General features: G+C 47.5%; 1 protein-coding gene across 1 annotated transcript; it reads right to left on the bottom strand.

Moving 5' to 3' along the window:
• Window positions 1-300: 300 nt before the first annotated feature.
• On the bottom strand, window positions 301-22,487 carry ATXN1 (ataxin 1). Its single transcript, XM_073005678.1, has 2 exons — window positions 20,622-22,487; window positions 301-1,189 (listed from the first exon to the last, which is right to left on the bottom strand). Exons 1-2 carry the CDS (start codon window positions 22,485-22,487, stop codon window positions 659-661), a joined length of 2,397 nt encoding a protein of 798 aa, XP_072861779.1. The 3' UTR covers window positions 301-658.
• Between the last annotated feature and the right edge of the window lie 11 nt (window positions 22,488-22,498).

The following is a 22,498-nucleotide window of genomic DNA, read 5'->3' on the forward strand; positions in this document are numbered from 1 at the left end:
GGAAATATATATCTATACAATTAAAAGTTGCTTTTATTGTAAAATAGGTTGGAGAGAAAAATGTTCTTTTAAATGGTTAACTTTCCAAATCTGCCGTCTGACGCGCCTCCGCGATGCCCTGAAGCTGGGTTCCTGATGTTGATTTTGTACGTGGGAACCCCAGGAGGACACTGCTCTGAACTCCCCCGTCCCATGCCGATAGCAAGAGAGTGAGGCAGAGGGAGGCAGAGAAAAAGAGACCCTCACTCGCCGCCACAGCGCCTGTGCACCCCCACTTGCGTGCACCCCTGCACCCCTGCAGGACCCTTCCCACGGGACTTTTCTCCTGACACTAGCGGGAGTCAGCGCCCCTGGCTGCTTCTGGGCCGCTACAGAAAGCAGGCGCTGTGAAGCCCCGTTCCTTTCTTCCCCGGGGATGCGTGGAGCCCTGACCGCTCCTGCTGTGCCCTTCCTCCCGCCCGCTCACTGACAGACACTCGTGGAAAAAGCATATGCACCAGTCTCCTGCGACACACCTGCTGTAACTCTAATGACAAGGTTAGAACAGAAACCTAAAATAAGAGGATAACATGTAAATACTGTGTTATTTAGCCTACAGTACAGTAATCTGGATACAAATGATAAGGGAGAGCCACGTTTCCTTTCCCCCACGCTGCCTCTACTTGCCTACATTAGACCGGCCTTCAATGCAAATCTTAACCTCCTGAGGAATTAGAGAAGGCTTAGGAAGAGTCAAAGGTGGTTCGTCTTCTGACTTCTCCAGTTTGCGGCTCTCCGGCGCCGACCACCTCCTCTTCCTCGTGGCCGCGGGCTTGCTGGGTTCTATTTTGGTGAGGAAGGGCGCTGCAGGCAATCCCATTTTCTCTGGAAACTTCAGTTCGCCATTCTCAGAGAGCATCTGGGCACTCCCCTGGTTGATTCCGTTTTCCTGCTCCGCATACCTGTGTCTGCTGCCCGCCAGGCCGTCGGCCTTTGAGTGCTTCAGCAGGACGCTGGCGGGATCCACGGGCTGGCCCTTTTTAACAGAGCCGTTCTTCAGGTTCTTGAGGGTAAGCGAGATGCACACATCCCCAACTGAGAGTTTGGAACACGGCAAATCAAAGAGCTGGCTGGTTCTCTCCGGACAGCAGGATGACCAGCCCTGTCCAAACACAAAAAAAGGATACTCTACCAAAACTTCCACGCTGACCTGTGGAAACAGGGAGAGACAGAGAGAGGAAGAAGGAAGGGGACAAATGAAAACGTTTTATTCTTGTTTGATTTTATGCACACACACACACGTATGAACTCACACATACACACATAGACACACACAGGCCGAATGGGGGAAAAATGACTCAGTTTGCAAACCTCCCTCTCCCCCAGTCACACACTATACATGAGGCTCTTCACTTTGGGTTGTACCTCTACTTACCATAGGCAGAAGCCAGTGAAAAGACCATCGATATTCAAAATATTCCACCAAGTGTTAGCTCTATAGCTACTCTCTGTTAGAACCAGTCAATCAAACCCCAGCAATGACAGAACATCCACTTAACTTTCAGCACCGACCTAGGCTCTGCAAGTGGCTCAGAAGCCCAGCATGGTCTTAGATTTTATGAGCTCAATGGACAGCTGTTATTATCATCAGGACAGGACTAAACAGGGATCAGAGCGAGACTGTAGGTGAGTTCCAAGAGGCAGGTATGATGTGTTTATCGTTGAGTCCCCAGCCTCTAAAAGGATGCTTGGTGGCAGGGCACAGTGGCTCATGCCTGTAATCCCAGCACTTTGGGAGACCAAGGTGGGTGGATCACTTGAGGTCAGGAGTTCAAGACCAGCCTGGCCAACACGGCAAAACTCTGTCTCCACTAAAAATAAAAAAAAATTCGCCAGGCGTGGTGGGGGGCACCTGTAATCCCAGCTACTTGGGAGGCTGAGACACGAGAATTGCTTGAACCCAGGAGGCAGAGGTTGTAGTGAGCTGAAATCGTGCCACTGGGCGATCTAGCTTGGGCCACAGAGTGAGACTCCGTCTCAAAAAAAAAAAAAAAAAAGGTCAATTTTCAATGTCCTTTCTAGATGTAGTAGACTAGGTAATTTGGACCAACCTTCCTTCTGAGGACAACTAAAAACTCTGAACAAAAATGTAAGCAAAGAAATAAATTTTAAAACTCTGGACAAAATGTTTCAACTTTTTTTCTTACAGTACTGGATAGCAAATAAGATAGTAAAAAGGCCAGGCACGGTGGCTCATGCCTGTAATTCCAGCACTTTGGGAGGCCAAGGCGCATGGATCATCTGAGGTCAGGAGTTTGAGACCAGCCTGGCTAACATGGCGAAATCCCGTCTCTACTAAAAATACGAAACTTAGCCAGGTGTAGTGGCGGGCGTCTAGAATCCCAGATACTCAGAAGGGAGAATTGCTTGAACCCGCAGGATGCAAGTTGCAGTGAGCCAAGATTACGCCACTTTATTCTGAGACCAGCCTGGCCAGCATGGTGAAACCCTGTCTCTACTAAAACTACAAAGATTAGCCAGGTGTGGTGGCAGGTGCGTATAATCCCAGCTACTCGGGAGGTTGAGGTAGAAGACTTGCTTGAACCCAGGAGGAGAGGCTGCAGTGAGCTGAGATTGCAGCACTGCACTCTAGCCTGGGCGATAGAGCGAAACTCCGTCTCTCTGTCTCTGTCTCTCTCTGTCTGTCTGTCTCTCTCTCTCTCTCTCTCTCTCTCTCTCTCACACACACACACACACACACACACACACACACATACACAGTTCCTGGGTTGGATCAGGAAGGCATGATGGCCCAGGCAGTTGAAGCTGGTGTTAGGGGCCTGTTTTCTCCTGAAGACACTTGAACATTCCAAAGTGGAGCAGTTGGGAAACCAAGTGGGCTTTTGATAATGTTAAGAGCATAGGGAAAAGGTAATGAAGTTCAGGGTACACCAAGGGAGGGTGCTCTCTGGTGAACCCCATTCTTTTCAGTTGTGACCCCAAAGCACTGTCCCTTAGAGGTGATAGTGAACCACAAGCCAACAGGCCTTTCAAGGTCTCAAGCTCAGATTTGACTTATCTGAGTTCCTAAAACTGGATTAAGGTCTTGAATTATTTTCACAAGTTTGCAAATAAAAGCATTCAATTTAAAAAGCGGGGTGGTGGTCATGAGGAGACAAGATAACATGTATAAACACTAATAAAATATCAGATCTTAAAAACGGATGCTCCAGGGCTTCTCATATAGAGTCACACATATAGACTTTACAATGACTATGCTTACAATATTTAAGAAGATTAAAGACAGCTTGAGAATTTTGATAGGAAACTAGGACCTGTTTTTAAAAGATCCATGAAGCCAGGCATGGTGGCTCACGTCTGTAATCCCAGCACTTTGGGAGGCTGAGACGGGGATGATCACTTGAGGCCAGGAGTTTCAGATCAGTCTGGGCAACAAAGTGAGACCCTGTTTCTACAGAATTTAAAAAAAAAATAGCCTAGTGTGGTGATGCGCGCCTGTAGTCCCAACTACTCAGGAGGCTGAGGCAGGAAGATCTTGAGCCCAGGAGTTAGAGGCTGCAGTGAGCTATGATCACAAGATGCACTCCAGCCTGGGCAACAGAGTGAGACCCTGTCTCTAAAGAAATTAATTAATTAATTTTTAAAAAGATCTATGAGAATTATAGAATTAAAATATACACCCATTGAAATCAAGAATGCAATGAGTTTTCCAGTTGAATAGACATGGATTAAGAAAGAATTCATGAAGTGGATTCTCTAATTAGAGCTTTAGAAGAGACTCCACAGAGTGAACAGAGACAAAAAGATGGTTAATATGGAGGAGAGGGTAACAGACAGATAAGATAAATTGAGAGGGGCTAACAGACACATAATTTGAATCCTAGGAGGAGGAAGAGAGGGGAGATAATAGAGCAGAAGTAATATTTGAGGAGGTAATGGCTAAGAATTTTCCTACACTGAAGAAGAATAATAAAACAGTTTCAAGAAGGCCTAGCCCAAACAGGAAAAATAAAAAGAAATCCTCACTGAGGCAGATGAGAAATAAATTGCTATAAATCAAAGACATCTTGTAAACTACACAGGAAAAAAATATCATTAAGTCTCTAGAATAGGCTGGGCAAGGTGGTTCATGCCTGTAATCCCAGCACTTTGGGAGGCCGAGGCGGGTGGATCACCGGAGGTCAGGAGTTTGAGACCACCTCGGTCAACATGGTGAAACCCCATCTCTACTAAAAATATAAAAATTAGCCGGGCATGGTGGCAGGAGCCTGTAATCCCAGCTACTTGGGAGGCTGAGGCAGGAGAATCGCTTGAACCCGAGAGGCCAAGGTTGCAGTGAGCCAAGATCATGCCATCGCACTCCAGCCTTGGTGACAACAGAGAAACTCCATTTAAAAAAAAAAGCCTTTAAAACAAAATACATATTATCTCCAAATAAGCAACAACTGAACTCACACTTTACATCTCAACAAAAATAATGGAAGCTAGTAGACAATGGAAACAATGGAATATCTTTACAGTGCTAAAGAAAAATAATTGCCAATTGAGAATTCTGTATGGAGCCAAAAGGTCCTTCCAGAATGAAGGCAAAATAGAGACACGTTCAGACAAACAGTAATTAAAAGAATTCACCACCAACAGATCTGCATTACAGAAAATACTAAAAGGTATTCTTTAGGTAGAGAACAAAACAAATCTAGATTGAAGTTTGTACAGGGAGGAATGAAGAGGAATGAAAATGGTAGTTATGTGGTAAATCTAAATTAATATTGGCTATATGTAATAATATTTAAAATATTCTTTTTTTTTTTCTTTTTGTGAGAGGGAGTCTTGCTCTGTCGCCCAGGCTGGAGCGCAGTGGCACGATCTCGGCTCACCGCAATCTCCGCCTCCCGCGTTCAAGCGAGTCGCCTGCCTCAGCCTCCTGAGTAGCTGGGACTATAGGCACGTGCCATCATGCCTGGTTAACTTTTGTATTTTTAGTAGAGATGGGGCTTCACCATGTTGGCCAGGATGGTCTCGATCTCCTGACCTCATGATCCACCCGCCTCAGTCTCCCAAAGTGCTGGGATTACAGGCGTGAGCCACCGCGCCCGGCCTCTGTTGGATTTTATACACATGCAGACACACAAAACCACACATGCATAATTGAAGTACCAAAAAAACTTTAAAAGTAGTAAATTTCCACGGATTGTGGCTTTTCTACTTCATCTTTTTTGTCTCCTTTGTTAACTCTGATTGATACAGTTGTGATACACTTCTAGAATGACAGACTTTACTGGATCCACACAAGGCATGTTTTTAGAAGAGACAACTAGAGTACATTCATATGGCAGCCTGTAAGTATGAACCCATACACCTGCGTGTATTACTGGGGGGAAAGTTTCATTGTTCTGGGCTAGTTTTATAATGTGAAGCAAGCTAAAAGTTTTTGAGTGCCTACTCTCTGTCAAACTCTCAGGTACAAACTTTACAAAAAGTATTTTGTTTAATGTTCACAACAGTATTAGTATGGAATAGTATAGATATTCCAATTTTATAAATTTTATGAATAGTCACAGAGAGATTAAGTCACTTGCCTAATGTCATAGCTATTAGCTGATGGGTTTAGGATTTTATCCCAGTCTTTGGCCCCTAAACCCATTTTCTTTTTTCTATGCCTCCTGACCTCTACCCTTGTGAGCAAAGATATTACAATGCCACCAAAAGAGATGAACTCAGCATTCCCACTACCCCACAACAGTGGTGAATATTGCCTGAAATAAGTAGGATCCAAAGGCATGAGCTCATGGGCTTGTTCCATGGTACAGATAATTGTGATGTAGTGTCTGCCTTATAGCCACTCATACAATTCTAGTTACCCTGTACAAGTGTGCGACACTATTCAGTTTCAAAACTACATTTACATCACACACACAAACATAGATGTGCATATATACATAGCCAAATACACTTACAAGTGAGCGTATCAGATGGGGATACCCACTGTATTCTAAGTAGGAGGACCGATCTGGAACTGGCTCCACAGATCCTCTCCCAAACCTTTCAGAGCCATTAACACCACAAACTGAACAGAAGGAAACCAATCCCACATCAAGTGGAGATTGTTTTGCTGTAAATCCAAGTTGTAAAAATAAAACTCTCAGGTGTTAATATCTATCTCGTAAGACTCTCTACCAGAGTTGCGGTTTGCTTATTCTTGCCCATCACCAGGCAGAGGTAATGTGACATTCAGAAGACCAGAAACCTTATTTCCCAACATGTCAGCCTCTTTTTTGGTTCTGTGTGTTCCTGGATAACTCCCTGCCTCTTTGTTGGCAGACGGCCGGACACCTACCCATGGAGAGGCCCTTGGTGTGTGAGCCCACATTATACACACTTCGCAGGGCAGGCAATATTTAATTTTCTGAAAATAACATCTACTGTATGCTCACAGATAAACCTATCTGAGGATTTCCACATTACCAAGTATCTGTAGACTCATCAAGAAATGTCTACAAGCCCTTTATAACAGGTACTACAATTGATTACTGCAAAAGCCAGGACACAGATGCTCATGTTCCCCACTAAAGACTTCATAATGTTGTTGGACGTTTTGAAAGCCTTTCATTATTTTCACATCTCAAAACTCCAAAGACACCACTCTCGTAATCCCAGCACTTTGGGAGGCTGAGGTACAACCGTGAAATAGCAAAAGAATGAACATAACTAACTTCATTTTTGTTTAAAGGGTTTTACCCTTTCCTGCATGTAGGCTAGGATAATTTTATAGCACCGAGATAATATACACAAACAACAATCATGTACTTTTAGAAACTAACTCCGGGATTAAAGGGGAAGTATAAAAACAACTAACTATATATTGTTAAAGACTGATAGGAGTGGCTGGGCACGGTGGCTCACGCCTGTAATCCCAGTACTTTGGGAGGCCGAGGCGGGCAGATCACCTGAGGTCAGGAGCTTGAGACCAGTCTGGCCAAAATAGTGAAATCCTCTACTAAAAATACAAAAGACTGATAGGAGCATTGTGACCTGACCAAGGACAAAGAAGTTCCCAACCTTCTCGAACCCTCACTGGTGCCCAAATGTCTACAGTCCTCAGTTGCCTCGATACCAACCTCCTTGTCTCCCCCATAGCCCCCTCCCATAAAAACCCTCCAACCAGCCTAAAAAATTGGAGATGGTACTTAATTTTTTACAAATTATTATTATTATTTCTTGAGATGGATTCTCGCTCTGTTGCCCAGGCTAGAATGCAGTGGTACAATCTTGGCTCACTGCAACCTCTGCCTCCTGGGTTCAAGCTGTTCTCCTGCCTCAGCCTCCTGAGTAGCTGGGACTACAGGCATGTGCCACCTCACCTGGCTAATTTTTGTATTTTTCAGTAGAGACGGTGTTTCGCCATGTTGGTCACGCTGGTATCAAACTCCTGACCTCAGGTGATCCGCCTGCCTTGGCCTCCCAAAGTGCTGGGATTACAGGTGTGAGCTACCGTGCCCGGCCTGGAGATGGTACTTTAGAAGCCTAGCTCATCATCTTCTCAACTATGCTGGCTTTCCCAATAAACCTGCGTTTCCTCTCGCCAACCTCATCTCTCATATTTGGCTTTTGAGTGGTGAGCAGCCAAACCTAAGTTCGGTTACAGAGGCGGGAGGGTCACTCGAGCTACTGCACCACTCCAGCCTGTGTGCCAGAGCAGGACTCTGTCTCTAAAAACCAAACCAAACCAAACCAAACTCCAAACCTCCAAAGACAGGCCTTAGAATTAAATGCTGTGGTGTGAACCATAGCTAGAATAGCCTACCGAAAAATTCACGAGAGAAAAGTGATGGAGAGAGAGAATATTTGAGATGTGCACTAAAATAAGATGATGTTAATGGATTTTTTGTTTTGTTTTGTTTTTTGAGACAGAGTCTTGCTCTGTCTCCCAGCTTGGAGTGCAGTGGCACCATCTCAGCTCACTGCAATCTCTGTCTCCTGGATTCGAGCGATTCTCCTGCCTCAGCCTCCTAAGTAGCAGGGATTACAGGTGCCCACCACCACCCCTGGCTAATTTTTTATATTTTTAGTAGACACGGGTTTCCCCATGTTGGCCAGGCTGGTCTTGAACTCCTGACCTCAGGCGATCTGCCCGCCTCAGCCTCCCAAAATGCTAGGATTACAGACATGAGCCACTGTGCCCACCTGGCCTGTTAATGGAATTTATGTTAACCTAGATAGGCTTGGGAGATTCTTCTTTAATCACTTCAAAGGCTTCTCTTTGCTTCTTTTTTGCCTAAATTCTGCCTTTGCTTCCTACCAAAGGAGCTGTGTCACCCTGTGAAAAGATGCCACGACCAGCTATTAGCTGGGTCCGTGAAAGCTGAGGTGGGAGCAGAAGACTATTCAGATAATCTGATCATTGTAGGCACCTATTGGATAGCCTGCCAGCCCAATGCTAGTTTTCTCCTCACTAATTAGTTTGAACTGTCTAGACAATGCACTTTCCCCCGCTTGGGGTCTGAATGTATGTGAAGGAAAATAACTTTTTTTCCCTTTCTTTGGTGAAAGTTTTGTTGCACACATCTCAAATAGGTACACTCATGTATTCATAGCAAATCTATTTTTATTTTATAATTAGGTGTGTCATAAGGATATACACATTCTTAAAGGTTAACTGATCATTAACAGTTAATGAAGAAATCTCACTGAGGGATTTTTCAGTGAGAATATATATAATCAAATCTGTGGCTTGAAATTCCCTTGGAGAGGAGCCTTCTCCATCTCAAAACATGCTGTCAGTGCCAGCGGGGACTGGTTTGGATGTGAAACAGAGACGGTGTGATTTTGTAGGATGATGTCATCTTCAACTGGAATAATGAGTCTGTGAATTCCTTGAATTTAAGACCCATATGAGTGTTCCCTATGATGCTGACAGCTTCAAAATATTGTTATTATTATTATTATTATTTTGAGATGGAGTCTTGCTCTGTTGTCCAGGCTGGAGTGCAGTGGCACCATCTCGGCTCACTGCAACCTCCACCTCCTGGGTTCAATCACCTCCTGGGACTACAGGCATGACCCACCACACCTGGCTAATTTTTGTATGTTTAGTAGGGATGGGGTTTTACTATGTTGGCCTGGCTGGTCTTGAACTCCTGACCTCAAGTGATCTGCCTGCCTTGGCCTCCCAAAGTGCTGGGATTACAGGCGTGAGTCACCGCGCCTGACCTCAAAATAATATTGAGTGTTCCTAATGACACACATCAGGCTTTGCAGCTTTAATAAAAGTTCAACAAGTACACACCAAGCACCTGCGAAGTGTCAGGAACCTTAGAAGAGCACCTATGGGTTAAGACCTAGTTTCTTGCCTCCCACGAGGAGACAGAACATACATGCAAAACAAAACACTTCACAAGGGCACATCTGGACACCAGTGACCACGCTATCTGATGATGTCCACTCGGATGTCAAACAGGCAACTCAAAATTAAAGTGACCTAAAACACATCAGACCTCCCCATGTGCCCATGCCCGGTGGCCATCCCATGTTCTTCCCCATCTCCATAAATGGTATCCCATTCTTCCGGCTGTTCAGTCAAGGACCCGGGAATCACACTTTCTTCTGCTCTTTCTCTTACATCACATACATCCCAATTATAAGCAAACTGTATGGGTTCCTTTTCCAAATACACCTAGAATGAGACTATTTTTCACTACCTCCACCACCTCTGTCCTGGCCACGCTGCGTCTCACTCGCTCAGTCACCATATGCAAGCTTGATGTGGTCTGCATGTGCACCTTACTCCCTACACCATAGCAACAGTGGTCTCCTTGCTGGTCCTTTAACCCCACTTGTGCCTTCCATCTGGGCACCTGCTACTCTCTCCATTCATTTGGAATCTTTTTCGCCTCACGTACTGTTGCCACCCACTCTCCTTCTCAGAGACAACTCCCCTGACAGCTCTATTTAAAATAACAACACTCTAGTTTCCATAGTTTCTCTTTTCTTTTTTTATTTTGAGATAGGGTCTTGTTCTGTTGCCCAGGCTGGAGTGCAGTAGCATGATCATGACTCACTGCAGCCTTGACCTCCTGGGCTCAAGAGATCCTCCTGCCTCAGCTGCCTGAGTAGTTGGGACCACATGCATGCGCCACCATGTCCAGCTAATGTTCTGTTGATGATGATAATCATGATGACTATGTAGAGAAGGAGTCTTGCTATGTCGGCCAGGCCGGTTTCAAAACTCCTGGCCTCAGTTCCCTCTTGCCTTGGCGTCCCAAAGTGCTGAGATTACAAGCATGAGCCACCTAGCCTGGCCCCTTCTTCTCTTTATACCAGGGATCTCCAACCCCCCAGGCAATGGACCGGTAGTAGTCCATGGCCTGTTAGGTACTGGGCTGCACAGCTGGAGGTGAACGACCATTCCCGACTGAGCTCCACCTCCTGTCAGATCAGTCGCAAGCCTTAGATTCTCATAGGAACATGAATCCTATTGTAAACTGAGCATGCAAGGAATCTAGGTTGCGTGCTCCTTATGAGAATCTAACTAATGCCTGATGATCTGAGGTGGAACAGTTTCATCCCAAAATCATCCCCGTCCCTCTTCCCATCCTGTGAAAAAAATCTTCTTCCATGAAACCAGTCCCTGGTGCCAAAAGGGACTGGTTATCTTCTTATGCATTCCTTTTTATTTACTTGGGTGAGACGGGCTGATCATGAGGTCAGGAGTTCGAGATCAGCCTGGCCAACATGGTGAAACCCTATCTCTACTAAAAATACAAAAAAATTAGCCAGGTGTGGTGGCGGGCGCCTGTAAATCTCAGCTACTCAGGAGGCTGGGGCAGGAGAATTGCTTGAACCCAGGAGGCGGAGGTTGCAGTGAGCCGAGATCGCGCGATTGCACCCCAGCCCAGGCGACAGTGCAAGACTCCATCCTAAAAAAAAAAAAAAAAAAAAAAAAAAAAAAAAAAAAAAAAAAAAAAACCTGAAAGAATAGTTCTGTTTGCCTTCTGTATGGAAAAACATTGCAATGGTACAACTGGACAACAGGGGGCAAGAGAGAGACTGCCTGTCTTTTTTTTTTCCTTTTTCTTTTCCTTTTTTTTTTTTTTTTTTTACCCGCCAGAACTAAAGTGGGCTATGGCCTCCACCAGGGAGAGGAGCAGAGCTTTCTCCAGGTTGTGGCTTACCCGCTAACAGGCAGCTTTCTCAGCGGAGCCATAGCCACCTCACCTTGTCAGATGCTGAGGTCGTCATGATTTTATTGAATCATACTTCAGTTATTTTCTCTCCGCTCTCGTTCCTGCAGCTGTGTTAGTAATCATTAAGTCATTTTATGATCTTGCTAGGGTTCCACACATTTTTCAGAATGGTTTCTGATGAAATCTCAATGAAAATAAACTCATGGGAGCAGTACCACAGATAACCAAAGCATGTTACATAACACCAGACAGCTCAGTAGAGCCCATTTTTTTCATCCAATAAATACATCCTGTTTCAAACACACTAAGCAGTATGTAGGGGAGCCTTTATAACTTTTCTTTCTCTTTTTTTTAGATGGAGTCTCACTCTGTTGCCAAGGCTAGAGTGCAATAGTGCAATCTTGGCTCACGAGAACCTCTACCTCCCAGGTTCAAGTGATTCTCCTGCCTCAGCCTCCCAAGTAGCTGGGATTACAGGCGCCTGCCACCACACCAGGCTGATTTTTTGTATTTAGTAGAGACAGGGTTTCATCATGTTGGTCAGGCTGGTCTTGAACTCTTGACCTCAGGTGATCCACGCACCTCGGCCTCCCAAAGTGCTGGGATTACAGATGTGAGCCACTGTGCTCAGCGATGGCCTTTGTCAGCTTGAGGCCCCTCTGTCTTTCATCTCTGGATGCACTGTCGCCAGCACCTCTTGCTTTTGAGGTGGGCTGCCTCCCACCATCCTCCACTCTTTCCCTTCCTTTTCCTGCTGCTGCCAGCAAGCCCATTTGCTCATCAGTGCGGTTATAAGAGATCTGCCTACTTCTTCCCTCCAGCCCCCTCAACCGACTCCTCTAAAACCATCACCTCCAACTCCCATTTGGGATGGAGGAACCAAGACAGGGAAACAACACAGACTCACTTCTGGGCTCATAATTATTTATTCAGTGTCACCTTCCTAATCTGACTAGTGACTGGCTTTTCAGAAAAATTTTAGCTCCTCTGTATGAAAATTCAATAAAATTCATTTCACCACTTAGTCAATAACTACTATATCTAAACACTATGCACATACACGCATATTTATGCTGTTTGATTGTATATTTCAATCTTAGATTGGTGCTATGTCTATATACACACATATGTACATATCACCAAAAACAAGATAGAAAGAAAACAAAGCGTCTGTTGTTTAAATATGTCTCCCTTTTCCTTCACAAGAGTCCCTGTTTTCACAAATTGCGAAGGGCATCTGTTTCACAAAACATTTTGTCGTGACACTATCCCAGACACACAAATTTCGCTTGTTGCTGGGAGCAATGAAATCTCTCATAAGCTCGATTTCAGTGAGTATGTCTTGTTTTTGGTGAAATTATTAAATTGGGTATTCTTTTGTCTGCAAGTGAAATTCTCAGTCTTGTTTTACCTGTCAAGGCCGGTCTGCTCTCCTGGAAGGCTAGTCTGCATGGTTACGTTCTCAGCATGAAAAAAATCAGAAAACCCTGTCTCAAGGATGAAGGGGGTAAGCGAGAGACCCGTTTACTGCAATGTTTAAAAATCATTAATAAAAACAGTCAAAACTCTTTGGCTGAGTGTAAGAATCTCTGTGAGTGTTCTATTTAAAACACGGAATCATGTTCACGCAAAGCCTGACTCAGTCCTTGGTGGAAGTGTTTCAGGGTTGTTCAGTAAACTCACACCCTAGCACCGGGATGCCTCCTAACACAAATCCCAAATTCAAAGCTGGGTTTTTCTCACACGTGGTAGCGTGGCTCCCAGAGTTCTCTTGTGGGAAGGCCCTGTGGGGAGGCTCAGGGCTGGCCAGCAAGGACACAGTCCAGCGAGTGACCACAGCAGCTGTGACACGGAAGCCCTTAGGCACACAGGTTCTAGCTCACTTGCTTTCCTTTTCTGGGGCCTTAAAATGTGTGATTAGGCGGGGCAGAGTGGCTCATCCCTGTAATCCCAGCACTTTTGGGGCCTGAGGTGGGAGGATCACATGAGCTCAGGAGTTCAAGACCGGCCTGGATAACATGGCAAGACCCCATGTCTACAGAAAAATACAAAAATTAGCTGGGTGTGGTGATGTGTGCCTGTGGTCCCAGTCACTAGGGAGGCTGAGGTGGGAGGATTGCTTGAGCCTAGGAGGTCAAGGCTGCAGTGAGCTATTGTGGTGTCACTGTACTCCAGCCTGGGCAATAGAGCAAGACCCTATCTCAAAAAAAAGATGTGCCTTAAAGAACAACATAATATTCAGTGCTAAAAAGAAATGAGCTATCAGAACAACAAGAAGACATGGAAGAACCTGAAATGCATATTGCTAAGTGAGACGCCAATGTGAAAAGGCGACATACTGGATGATTCCAACTGCATGGCATTCTGGAACAGGCAAAACTATGGAGACAGTAAAATGATCAGTGGGTTCCAGGGGTTTAAGGTGGGGTGTGGGGGACAAATGGTTGATGCATAAGGGATTTTTAGGGTGGTACAGCTGTTCTGTATAATACTGTAATGCTGGATACATGACATCAGAAATTTATCAAAAACAGCATGTACAACACAGAGTGAACTGTAGTATAACTATGGATTTTAGTTAAAAATAAGGTATCGGTACTGGCTCATCAATTGTAACCAATCTATCACACCAATGCAAGATTTTAATAATGGAAAACTGTTATGTGTGTGGGACCTCTCTCTACTTGCTGTACACCTAAAACTGCTTTAAACAATAGTCTTTAACTTTTTTTTTTTAATGCTATAAACAACAATGGTTGGAGAGAATCAAAACATATAAGATGACCCAGTTGGGAGCACGTGTAGCACATAAAGTTTAAAGCAGAGCATTTTTCTCTTTTTTTTTTTTTTGGAGAGGTACAAAGACCCACAAACAAAAATGCGGTTTGACATAGTTTCTCTGTTGGAGCCTTTCCAGCATCAGAACAGATAGGAAGTGTGTATTACCAACAACTGCGGCACAAATCCAGGGCTGCGCTCTGCACACAGGGCAGTCACCAACTATCTATTTTTTGATACGTTAGGATTCATCGCCACCAAGCTCGGCATGTTCAATGTTGGCAAGTGGGTCTGCCTTGGCTGCAAAGGGACTGACTCTACAAGCTCATGTGCCGCCTGCATGAGGGCCTTGGCTATTTTTAGGTACCAGCTAATCCATTCAATGCATAATGCTACCATCGATGACTCACAGCTCACAGCAGTCAAACTAAAAAATAGTAGAATGAAAGGAAAGCCATCGGTAGACACCCAGTAAGTACACCATGATAACAACTGCTGTACAAGCACACACAGGCACACTCACACCCACGCCAGGACAGTTGGGAGGAGGAAATGGCACTGAATATTAAGCAGCCACCAAGTCAGGGAAGCAGTCACCTCAGGAGGTGCTGGGAAGCGACAGACGGCCCTAATAACACACAGAGCCTGGCATTTAGGAAAGAAGCAAAGGAACGTGTCAGCCCAGAGCACTTTACTAATAAATTTTACAAACTCCACTGGGCAAATGCTGTGTACTCTTCAGAGAAGCTGAACCTAGGAAGGGTGAAACAGAAGGATGGGATAATATAGAACGCCGCCAGATGGAAGCCAAAGGCTCCCTGACTGGGGCCATCCTGGGCAGGGCTGTCCCAGCGGACACGCCGCTAACAGCCTCTTGCAGAAAAAGAAGAGGAGCCCGGGAGCCCTTGTTTCTTTTAGGTAAGCATTGGTTGTCTTACTTATCTGGAGGGCTGCAGCACCAATGCATCCCTCACGTCCAGTTCATGCTCAGAAATAAGACTGATAATGCTTACGCAGGCTGGCATGACATCATTCAGCCTTACAACAGGAACGGCGGGAAGGGTGCTCTCCTCGGCCACTCGCGGGACTCCACCCCGAGGATTACAGGCAGGGTAAAAACAGCTTATTGTGCTCATTGGAAAAGTTCAGCCTCTTTCTAGACTTTCATCAGCTGCCTCTCCTTCCAGAAATGCTTTTCAGAACATGAGGCCTTTGATTTATTTTTCAGCTGTGAATCACTTTCTCAGGGCCAGAGCCATCTAAGTTGAAGCAGGGAAGGGAAAACTAACATTGCACAAGGTCCCAGTGCTACTGACGGGTGAGGGATACGTTCAGACTCAGCTCTCTTCAGGGCCAGTTCCTGCATTTTCCAAGCAGCTAACCTACTTCCTACATAAGGAGGAGGTGCGAAGCCCCATCCTTCTTTTGAGTCGCATTGGCTCCCACGTTGATGCTATCGCTTGGGGGGTCCCATCTGGGATGCGCCACAGACTTATGGCCTCAAACGTGGAGGATATTAAGTGGATTACATTTGGCAGTGAGGCTGAAGGGAAGTGATTCTGTCATCCTTTGGGACTCTCAACCAGAATCAAGGCATGCCAAAGTAGCACCTCTCTTCCCGGGTGGGGAACGTGCTATCACCTTTCACTGAAGAGGAAGGAGGTTTCCTCTGGCGCACACAGTAACAATGGACAATACCTGGCATTCCCCTTTCCTCCTACAGCATCTAGGTGGAGGCCTGGGGGATGCATAGACGCTTTGCCTGAGTGAGAAATGCTGCACCGGGCAGGGCAATGCCACAGGGATAGTGACAAACACGGAAAAGCATTTTTCTCCTACATTGCCTTGTCTGGAGCGTCAGCTGGGACAACGCTGGGGGAATCTTTCCACAGTCTTAATGAGGAATTCAGCCCCTTAAAAATAATCCCCAAACTAAAACACCCCTCAGTTTTACACGAGATGGCTTTAGTTCCCACGAGGTCTGTATGCCTCGAGGTCTGAACCTCATGCTAAGCGGCATACATGAACATGTTCATCTTAATACCCTTCTTGGTTTTTGGTTAACTGATGCTAATCAATTTTTACAAGGGCTGTGCTGTTCTGGAAAGTATAAAAGTGAAGCATTAAAGAACCGAGCAGTCTCGAGAGATTATCTCCTATGAAGAATCATATGTGGCCGGGCGCCATGGCTCACGCCTGTAATCCTAGCACTTTGGGAGACCGAGGTGGGTGGATTGCTTGAGCCCAAGAGTTCCAGACCAGCATGGGCAAGATAGTGAAACCCTGTCTCTACAAAAAATACAGAAAATTAGCTGGGTATAGTGGCACACACCCATAGTCCCAGCTACTGGGGAGGTTGAGGTGGGAGGATCAATTGAGTCCGTGAGGTTGAGGCTGCAGTGAGCCAATGGGCCCACGACTGCACTTGAGCCTGGGTGACAGGGCAATACCCTGTCTCAAAACAAGCAAACGAACACAAAAACCCTCCCACACACAAAAACAAAACTCATTTGCCTGGTTTAGAGAGGAGAGAGCTGCAGCTCAGAAAGGTGAAGTAACTTGTCCTGCCAGAGACCCAAAGCCGCACCCCTAGGTCTGTCACCACCATACCGTATCACACGGCCTTCCCTGGGGGTGTGATGTTGGCGGGGGGGGTCTTATGAGGTCAGGCATCCTCAAGAGTCTGTTCATGCAGGATTTCTGCCTAGAGTCACAATGCCATCTGTTTTGGAGAAAACCATCTCTTCTTCCACAACTTCCCCAATCAAATTTGTGATTTTGCTTATTAAGCTCAACAATTTGCACATTTCTGAATTTCTCTGTGGGTGCAGTGTCAGCGATGCCTAACCAGTTGAGAAGACCAGGAAGATTCTTCAGGCTAGAGGAGAAAACCCCTCAGGAAGGCACTGCAGAGGGAGAGAAGGATGTAGCCTTTGGAACCTCAATTAAGTCCAGATATGAATTATCTCTCTCCCTCCCATCTCCCCCTCTCATGCTCTCTGTGTGAATCTCCGCTGACTCTGAACCTGTCACTTGTGGCAAACACAGCTGGTGGAGTATTTTAGCTGTGATGATGTCAGCCGATTTCTGATAGGCTCCTCGGTAAAGTGACAAATCATTGGTTGCGTCAGGGCCTTGCACTTTTGTTTCTACACCGTGAAGCCCTGGCTGCCTTTTCAGCAGGTCTCAGCACACTTGCCTTTCTTTGCAGAAGCCCTTCCCGGCATGCAGCACAGCCACGGGGGCCCGACCCCACAGACCTGCGAACAGGCCCTGACAACACTTCTACCTGCTCGTCTGCACCCTGGCTGTCAGGAGAGGGACTTAGCGATCTCACTATGGGAAAAACCATGAGAACAGGGCTCTGACTTCACAGAGAAGCCAATTTCTCTTTCATTCAATCAATAATTTTGCAAAGTTTGGAGTAGGGAAAAACACACCTAGATTCTTCCCCCCCATGAACAGAAGAGGGCTGTAAGGGGCTGGGCGCGGTGGCTCGTGCCTGTAATCGCAGCACTGTAGGATGCCAAGGCGGGTGGATCACCTGAGGTCAGGAGTTCGAGACCAGCCTGACCAACATGGTGAAACCCTGTCTCTACTAAAAATACAAAAATTAGCAGGGGGTGGTGGTCTGCGCCTGTAATCCCAGTTACTCGGGAGGCTGAGGTAAAAGAATCACTTGAACCCAAGAGGCAGAGGTTGCAGTGAGCCAAGATCACCCCATTGCACTCCAGCCTGGGTGACAGAGTAAGGCTGTCTCCAAAAACCAAAAAATAAATAAATAAAAATAAAAATAGAAAAAATAAAAATAAATAAAAAATAAAAAATGAAAAAATAGAAGAGCCTGGGCTCTGCGGAGGCTGCCAGGCCTGCAAAGTGTGGCCCACAGCTGAAGTGTCTGCCTTCGTTCTCAAGCTGAAGGAGATGCTGGCCGGCAAGGAACCAGTCGCATTTCTAAACAAAACCTTTTTCACACTTGCCTCTGTTCACAAAAATGTTTTAAGGATTCTAAGTACCCTGAAAAGCAATGACTCTTCGCTCATGTTTATTTTCCGTGTGTCACCTGGGGTCTGTGAAGAGTCAACTTTGCTCAAGGCAGTGCATTTTCTTTCTTCTAGTACCCACCCCTCATTCATGCAGGAAGTCAGCAGCCACTACAGAGGGCTGGTGAGCTCTATTATTATGTCATTTATTTAAAAATCCTGATTTTTTTTTTTTTAAATCAAATCTTTGGGGAAATCTTTCTTGGGCCCTTTCAAAGATGGTAAACCTACAGTGACATCTCATAACACAAAGAAAAGTATTCAGGGCTAAAAGCTCTCGGCAATGCGGGGCCCTGACTTTGTGCAAGCCCCCACATCCTGTCATTCAGGAGCAGTTCTGGAAAACTGATTTGGTCCTTTGCTCACTTGGGCTTTTAAAAAATGCTCAAAAAAGCCAGACATGGAGACTTGTGTCTGTAATCTCAGGGCTTTGGGAGGCCGAGGTGGAAGAATTGCTTGGAGCCCAGGAGTCTGAGACCAGCCTGGGACAGCAAGACCCAATCTCTACTAAAATGTTTTTTACTTTTTAAATTAGCTGGCCATGGTGGTATGCACCTGTGGTCCCAGCTACTAGGGAGGTTGGGGTGGGAGGATCGCTGGAGTCTAGGAGGTCAAGGTCACAGGGAGCTATGATTGCACCACTGCATTCCAGCCTAGGAGATAGAGAAACACTGTCTCAAAAATGAAAAAAAAAAAAAAACCCAAAATAATTCAAACCATTAATTAGTTTATCTTTTTTTCTTGTTTTATTTTATCTGAATGTCCCAAATAGCAGCTATTTCATGACTATTTTCAACTCAAGCTGGAAGGAGGCTCTGTCCCATTTGAGTGTTTTCAAATCCTAGATGGAAACACTTGTAGAAAGTGAGCTCGATAGCCAGGAAAGCTCTCAGCTGCAGGCTGAACCTACTGGACTCCCAGCAACTTGGGCAGTGAAAGAAACGGGCTGTAGAATAAATGCATGTAATCGATCTAAGAACCTGAACCTGGAAAAGGGTGGATTGAAGGAGCCTGTGGAAATTAAGAGAGTTAACCATACTTCAAGTGACTCATCTTGGCTACAGATGACTTTACCCCAAGCCCAGCAGGTCACCTGGGACAGCCCTGACTTCTCAGATTGTATTAACCATGCTTTTACTTTCTGATGCTTTGATATTTTAGGGTCTTGCGGGTCCCAGAGGTATAGTCTCTCCCAGGATTAGCTAATTCCTAGAAGCCTGACTTTCATATGCAAACCAACCAGTCCAGAGCTAATTCCTAGGAGCCTGACTTTCATATGCAAACTAACCAGTCCAGAGCCCACTCCCCAGCAGACTCCTATATTGGTCCATCACACTTGGGGCTAACTTTTTTTTTTGTCTGAGACGGAGTCTTGCTCTGTGTCCAAGCTGGAATGCAGTGGCCTGATCTCGGCTCACTGCAATCACCGCCTCCCGGGTTCAAGCAATTCTCCTGCCTCAGCCTCTGCAGTAGCTGGGACTACAGGCACACACCACCACACCCAGCTAATTTTTGTATTTTTAGTAGAGACGGGGTTTTACCATGTTGGCCAGGCTGGTCTCGAACTCCTGACCTCTGGTGATCCACCCGCCTCAGGCCCCCAAAGTGCTGGGATTACAGGTGTGACCCACTGTGCCTGGACTTTCCACCTGTATCGATCACCCCAGCACCAGCCGCCAGACAACTAGGGACAGCCCCTATGCCCCAGAGCACACTGGAATTATCCACTCTAGCCAATCCTAAACCTGTTTATCCTGCCTCCCATGAAACCACAATAAAGGCTGTTGTTTGCCATATTTCCCCTCACTCTCTCCACCTCCTGACCCACCTGGTACTTCCCCAGGTGCCCCCCACTTTATGGTGCTCTACACTTCTTGGTGTAGAGTGCCCCTTCCTCTCGGAATCAGAGAGTATAACAAATTATCTCATTAAAGAGAGTTGTCTCCTGATCTATCTGTCGGCCTTATCATACCTAAATAATAGTAAGACATATTATATATATGTTAGAGACGGGGTCTTGCTATGTTGCCCAGGCTTGAGTGCAGTGATAGTCACAGGTTCAGCCATAGCTCACTACAGCCTCGAACTCCTGGGCTCAAGTGATCCTCCTGCCTCAGCCTCTGGAGTAGCTGGGACCAAAGGCATATACCACTGCGCCCAGCATCCATTTTAAAACATGGATGTTGCAATGGGATGTGATTGCTTCAGCACCTAATCCACTCACTCCAGCGGCATCCTCTGTCTTTTCCTGGTAGGAAAAAGTGCAGAATGACCGCTGGAAGGACCTGAAGTCCAGCAGCCTTTCCTAATCGGGGTTCCTCATCCTAACCACAGAATTCAAGAAACAACTAGAGTGGTGAGTTTCTGAATTGTCTCAAGGACTCCATAACTAGCCGCACTTTCCATGCATGGAGATCAATTCGTTACACACAGCAGAGGTCATGGGGAAGTGGGGCTTATTTTTTCTAGAGAACGCAGTTGGGAAAGGCCGAGTCTAAGGTCTAGGTGTACCTGAGAACCCTTAATCCTGCCTCATAGAAGCAATTCGTCTTGCCAGGAGATGACGGCGGCGTTGCGGTGTGGTGTCCCATCCCTGTGCCACCCAGGCCAACATTACCTGGGCTCGGTGCTCCCCGACAGCGAACTGTATCACGGCCACGCCCGGGCTATGGCTGTCTTCGATCCTCTCCACGGTGCTAGAGTCGATCTTCAGGTCGTTGCTTATCTCTGCGCTCTGGATGAAATCTTCTGTTTTTAAGTCTTCCACCTTCTTTAGCTCCCCGTTGGCCAACTGGATGATGGAGCCTTTCATGAAGTAGGGAGGCAGAGTAGGGGGAGCCGCCGCCGGGGAGGCCACGGACTGCACCACGGGCAGGTGGATCTGGGCCTGCACCATGGCTGGGTAGGCGGACTGGGTGACCAGGGCCTCGGGGTTGAAGTTCTCGCTCTTGGGAAGGGCGGTGGTGACGAACGTGTGAGGCACTGCAGCAAACTGGGGGGATGACGTGACTATGGCCGGGGCTGCCCCGGACGCTTCCATGTCAGTGCTGCCCACCGGGATGAGCAGGGGCTGTGTGCCGGGTATCACCAGGTGCTGAGGCAGGCTGCCGGCGTAGGTGATTGCTTGCTGCTGGCCGCTCAGGTAGCCGATGACAGGGGGTTGAGTCCCTGCGTAGAAGGCCGTGGCTGGCAGTCCCACCGGGAGTGGCTCTGAAGCACTGTGTGTGGTCTGAATGACCGTGTGGGGTGAGAGCGCATAGGACCGGTGGCCAGGCTTCCCTAAATGCAGGCCGCTTTTGTCGTTGAGGGTGGAGGGGGAGGCCTCGCGATGAGTGGCCTGTTGCACCTCCAGGTCGGCGGCGGGCGTGTTGCTGTTGGGCAGGACCATCACAGAGGCCCGGACCCCTGAAGGATCACGACTGCTGTAGTCTGAGGGGCTCGGGTGAACCACCACGTGCCTGGACTCGTACGGGTGAGGAACCGACTTGCCACCTGCCTTGCCCAAGCCCAGGTCGGCCGAGGACGGGGCCCCGTACCGCCGGCTCTTCTCCATCTCACCGTTCAGGACCTCCTTGGCCTGGATGGCCTGCTGCAGCCGGCTGCTCTCAGCTTTCTTGGTGGCCTCCCGAGGGACAAAGTGGCTGCCGGAGTCGGCGTATTGCATGACGACCTGGGAGGGGGGCCCCAGGGTGAGCGTGTGTGGGATCATCGTCTGATGGGGGTGGAGGTGGACGGGGATGGCCGGAGGAGAGGCGGTGCGGCCGGTGTTCTGCGGAGAACTGGAAATGTGGACGTACTGGTTCTGCTGGGCGGGTGGGGGGGACCCCGGGGTGATGAGCCCTGGAGCCCTGCTGAGGTGGTGCTGCTGCTGCTGCTGCTGCTGCTGCTGCTGCTGCTCAGCCTTGTGTCCCGGCGTCTGGCTCAGACTGCCCATGTTGGCCAGCAGAGTGGAATAGGCCTCCAGCTGGGAGCGCTGGGATGGAGTGGTGGCCCCGGCGGCCGAGGCCACCGCACTAGTGACGGGGTTGGCGGCTGGGGGGATCAGCTGTGACGGGATGAAGCTGGCATAGGTCCCACTGTATTGGGAGGACCCAATGAACTGGAAGGTGTGCGGCAGGTGAGCGTACTGCACGGGGGACACTGGGGTCCCCGGCTGCGGCGTGGCGTACGCGGCGGGCAGCGTGGTGGCCACGGGGACAGACCTGGGAGCGCTGGGCGGGGAGTAGTCCAGCCCTGTGGACAGTGCTTTGTGTAAACCTATTCCCTGTTGTAAACCAAGCTCCACCGAGGTCCCTGCCGGCCCATGCCTCCCGCCACCGTGGCCCCGGCCACCAGGGTTGCCCGGGAGCCATGCTGTGCCCTCCACCCGGTGGTTGTCGCTGGGCAGGGCAGGGGCCTTCTCCTCGGAGGACCGGCTGGTGGCGGGGATCTCGCGCTTCTTGGGAGGCAGGCATTCGTTGCTCCGCTCTTGGTTGGATTTCATTTTTCGCCGTC

The sequence above is a fragment of the Chlorocebus sabaeus genome, chromosome 17 (assembly GCF_047675955.1).
Source record: "Chlorocebus sabaeus isolate Y175 chromosome 17, mChlSab1.0.hap1, whole genome shotgun sequence".
In the NCBI taxonomy this organism is placed as follows: Eukaryota; Metazoa; Chordata; class Mammalia; order Primates; family Cercopithecidae; genus Chlorocebus; species Chlorocebus sabaeus.

Bases quoted from the DNA above. Each gene is read 5' to 3' on its own strand.
- ATXN1 (XM_073005678.1), bottom strand. From the start codon at position 22,487: ATGAAATCCAACCAAGAGCGGAGCAACGAATGCCTGCCTCCCAAGAAG. The intron at 1,190-20,621 runs GTAATGTTGGCC...CTGTTTCCACAG, and splicing joins TCGGGGAGCACCGAGCCCAG to GTCAGCGTGGAAGTTTTGGT.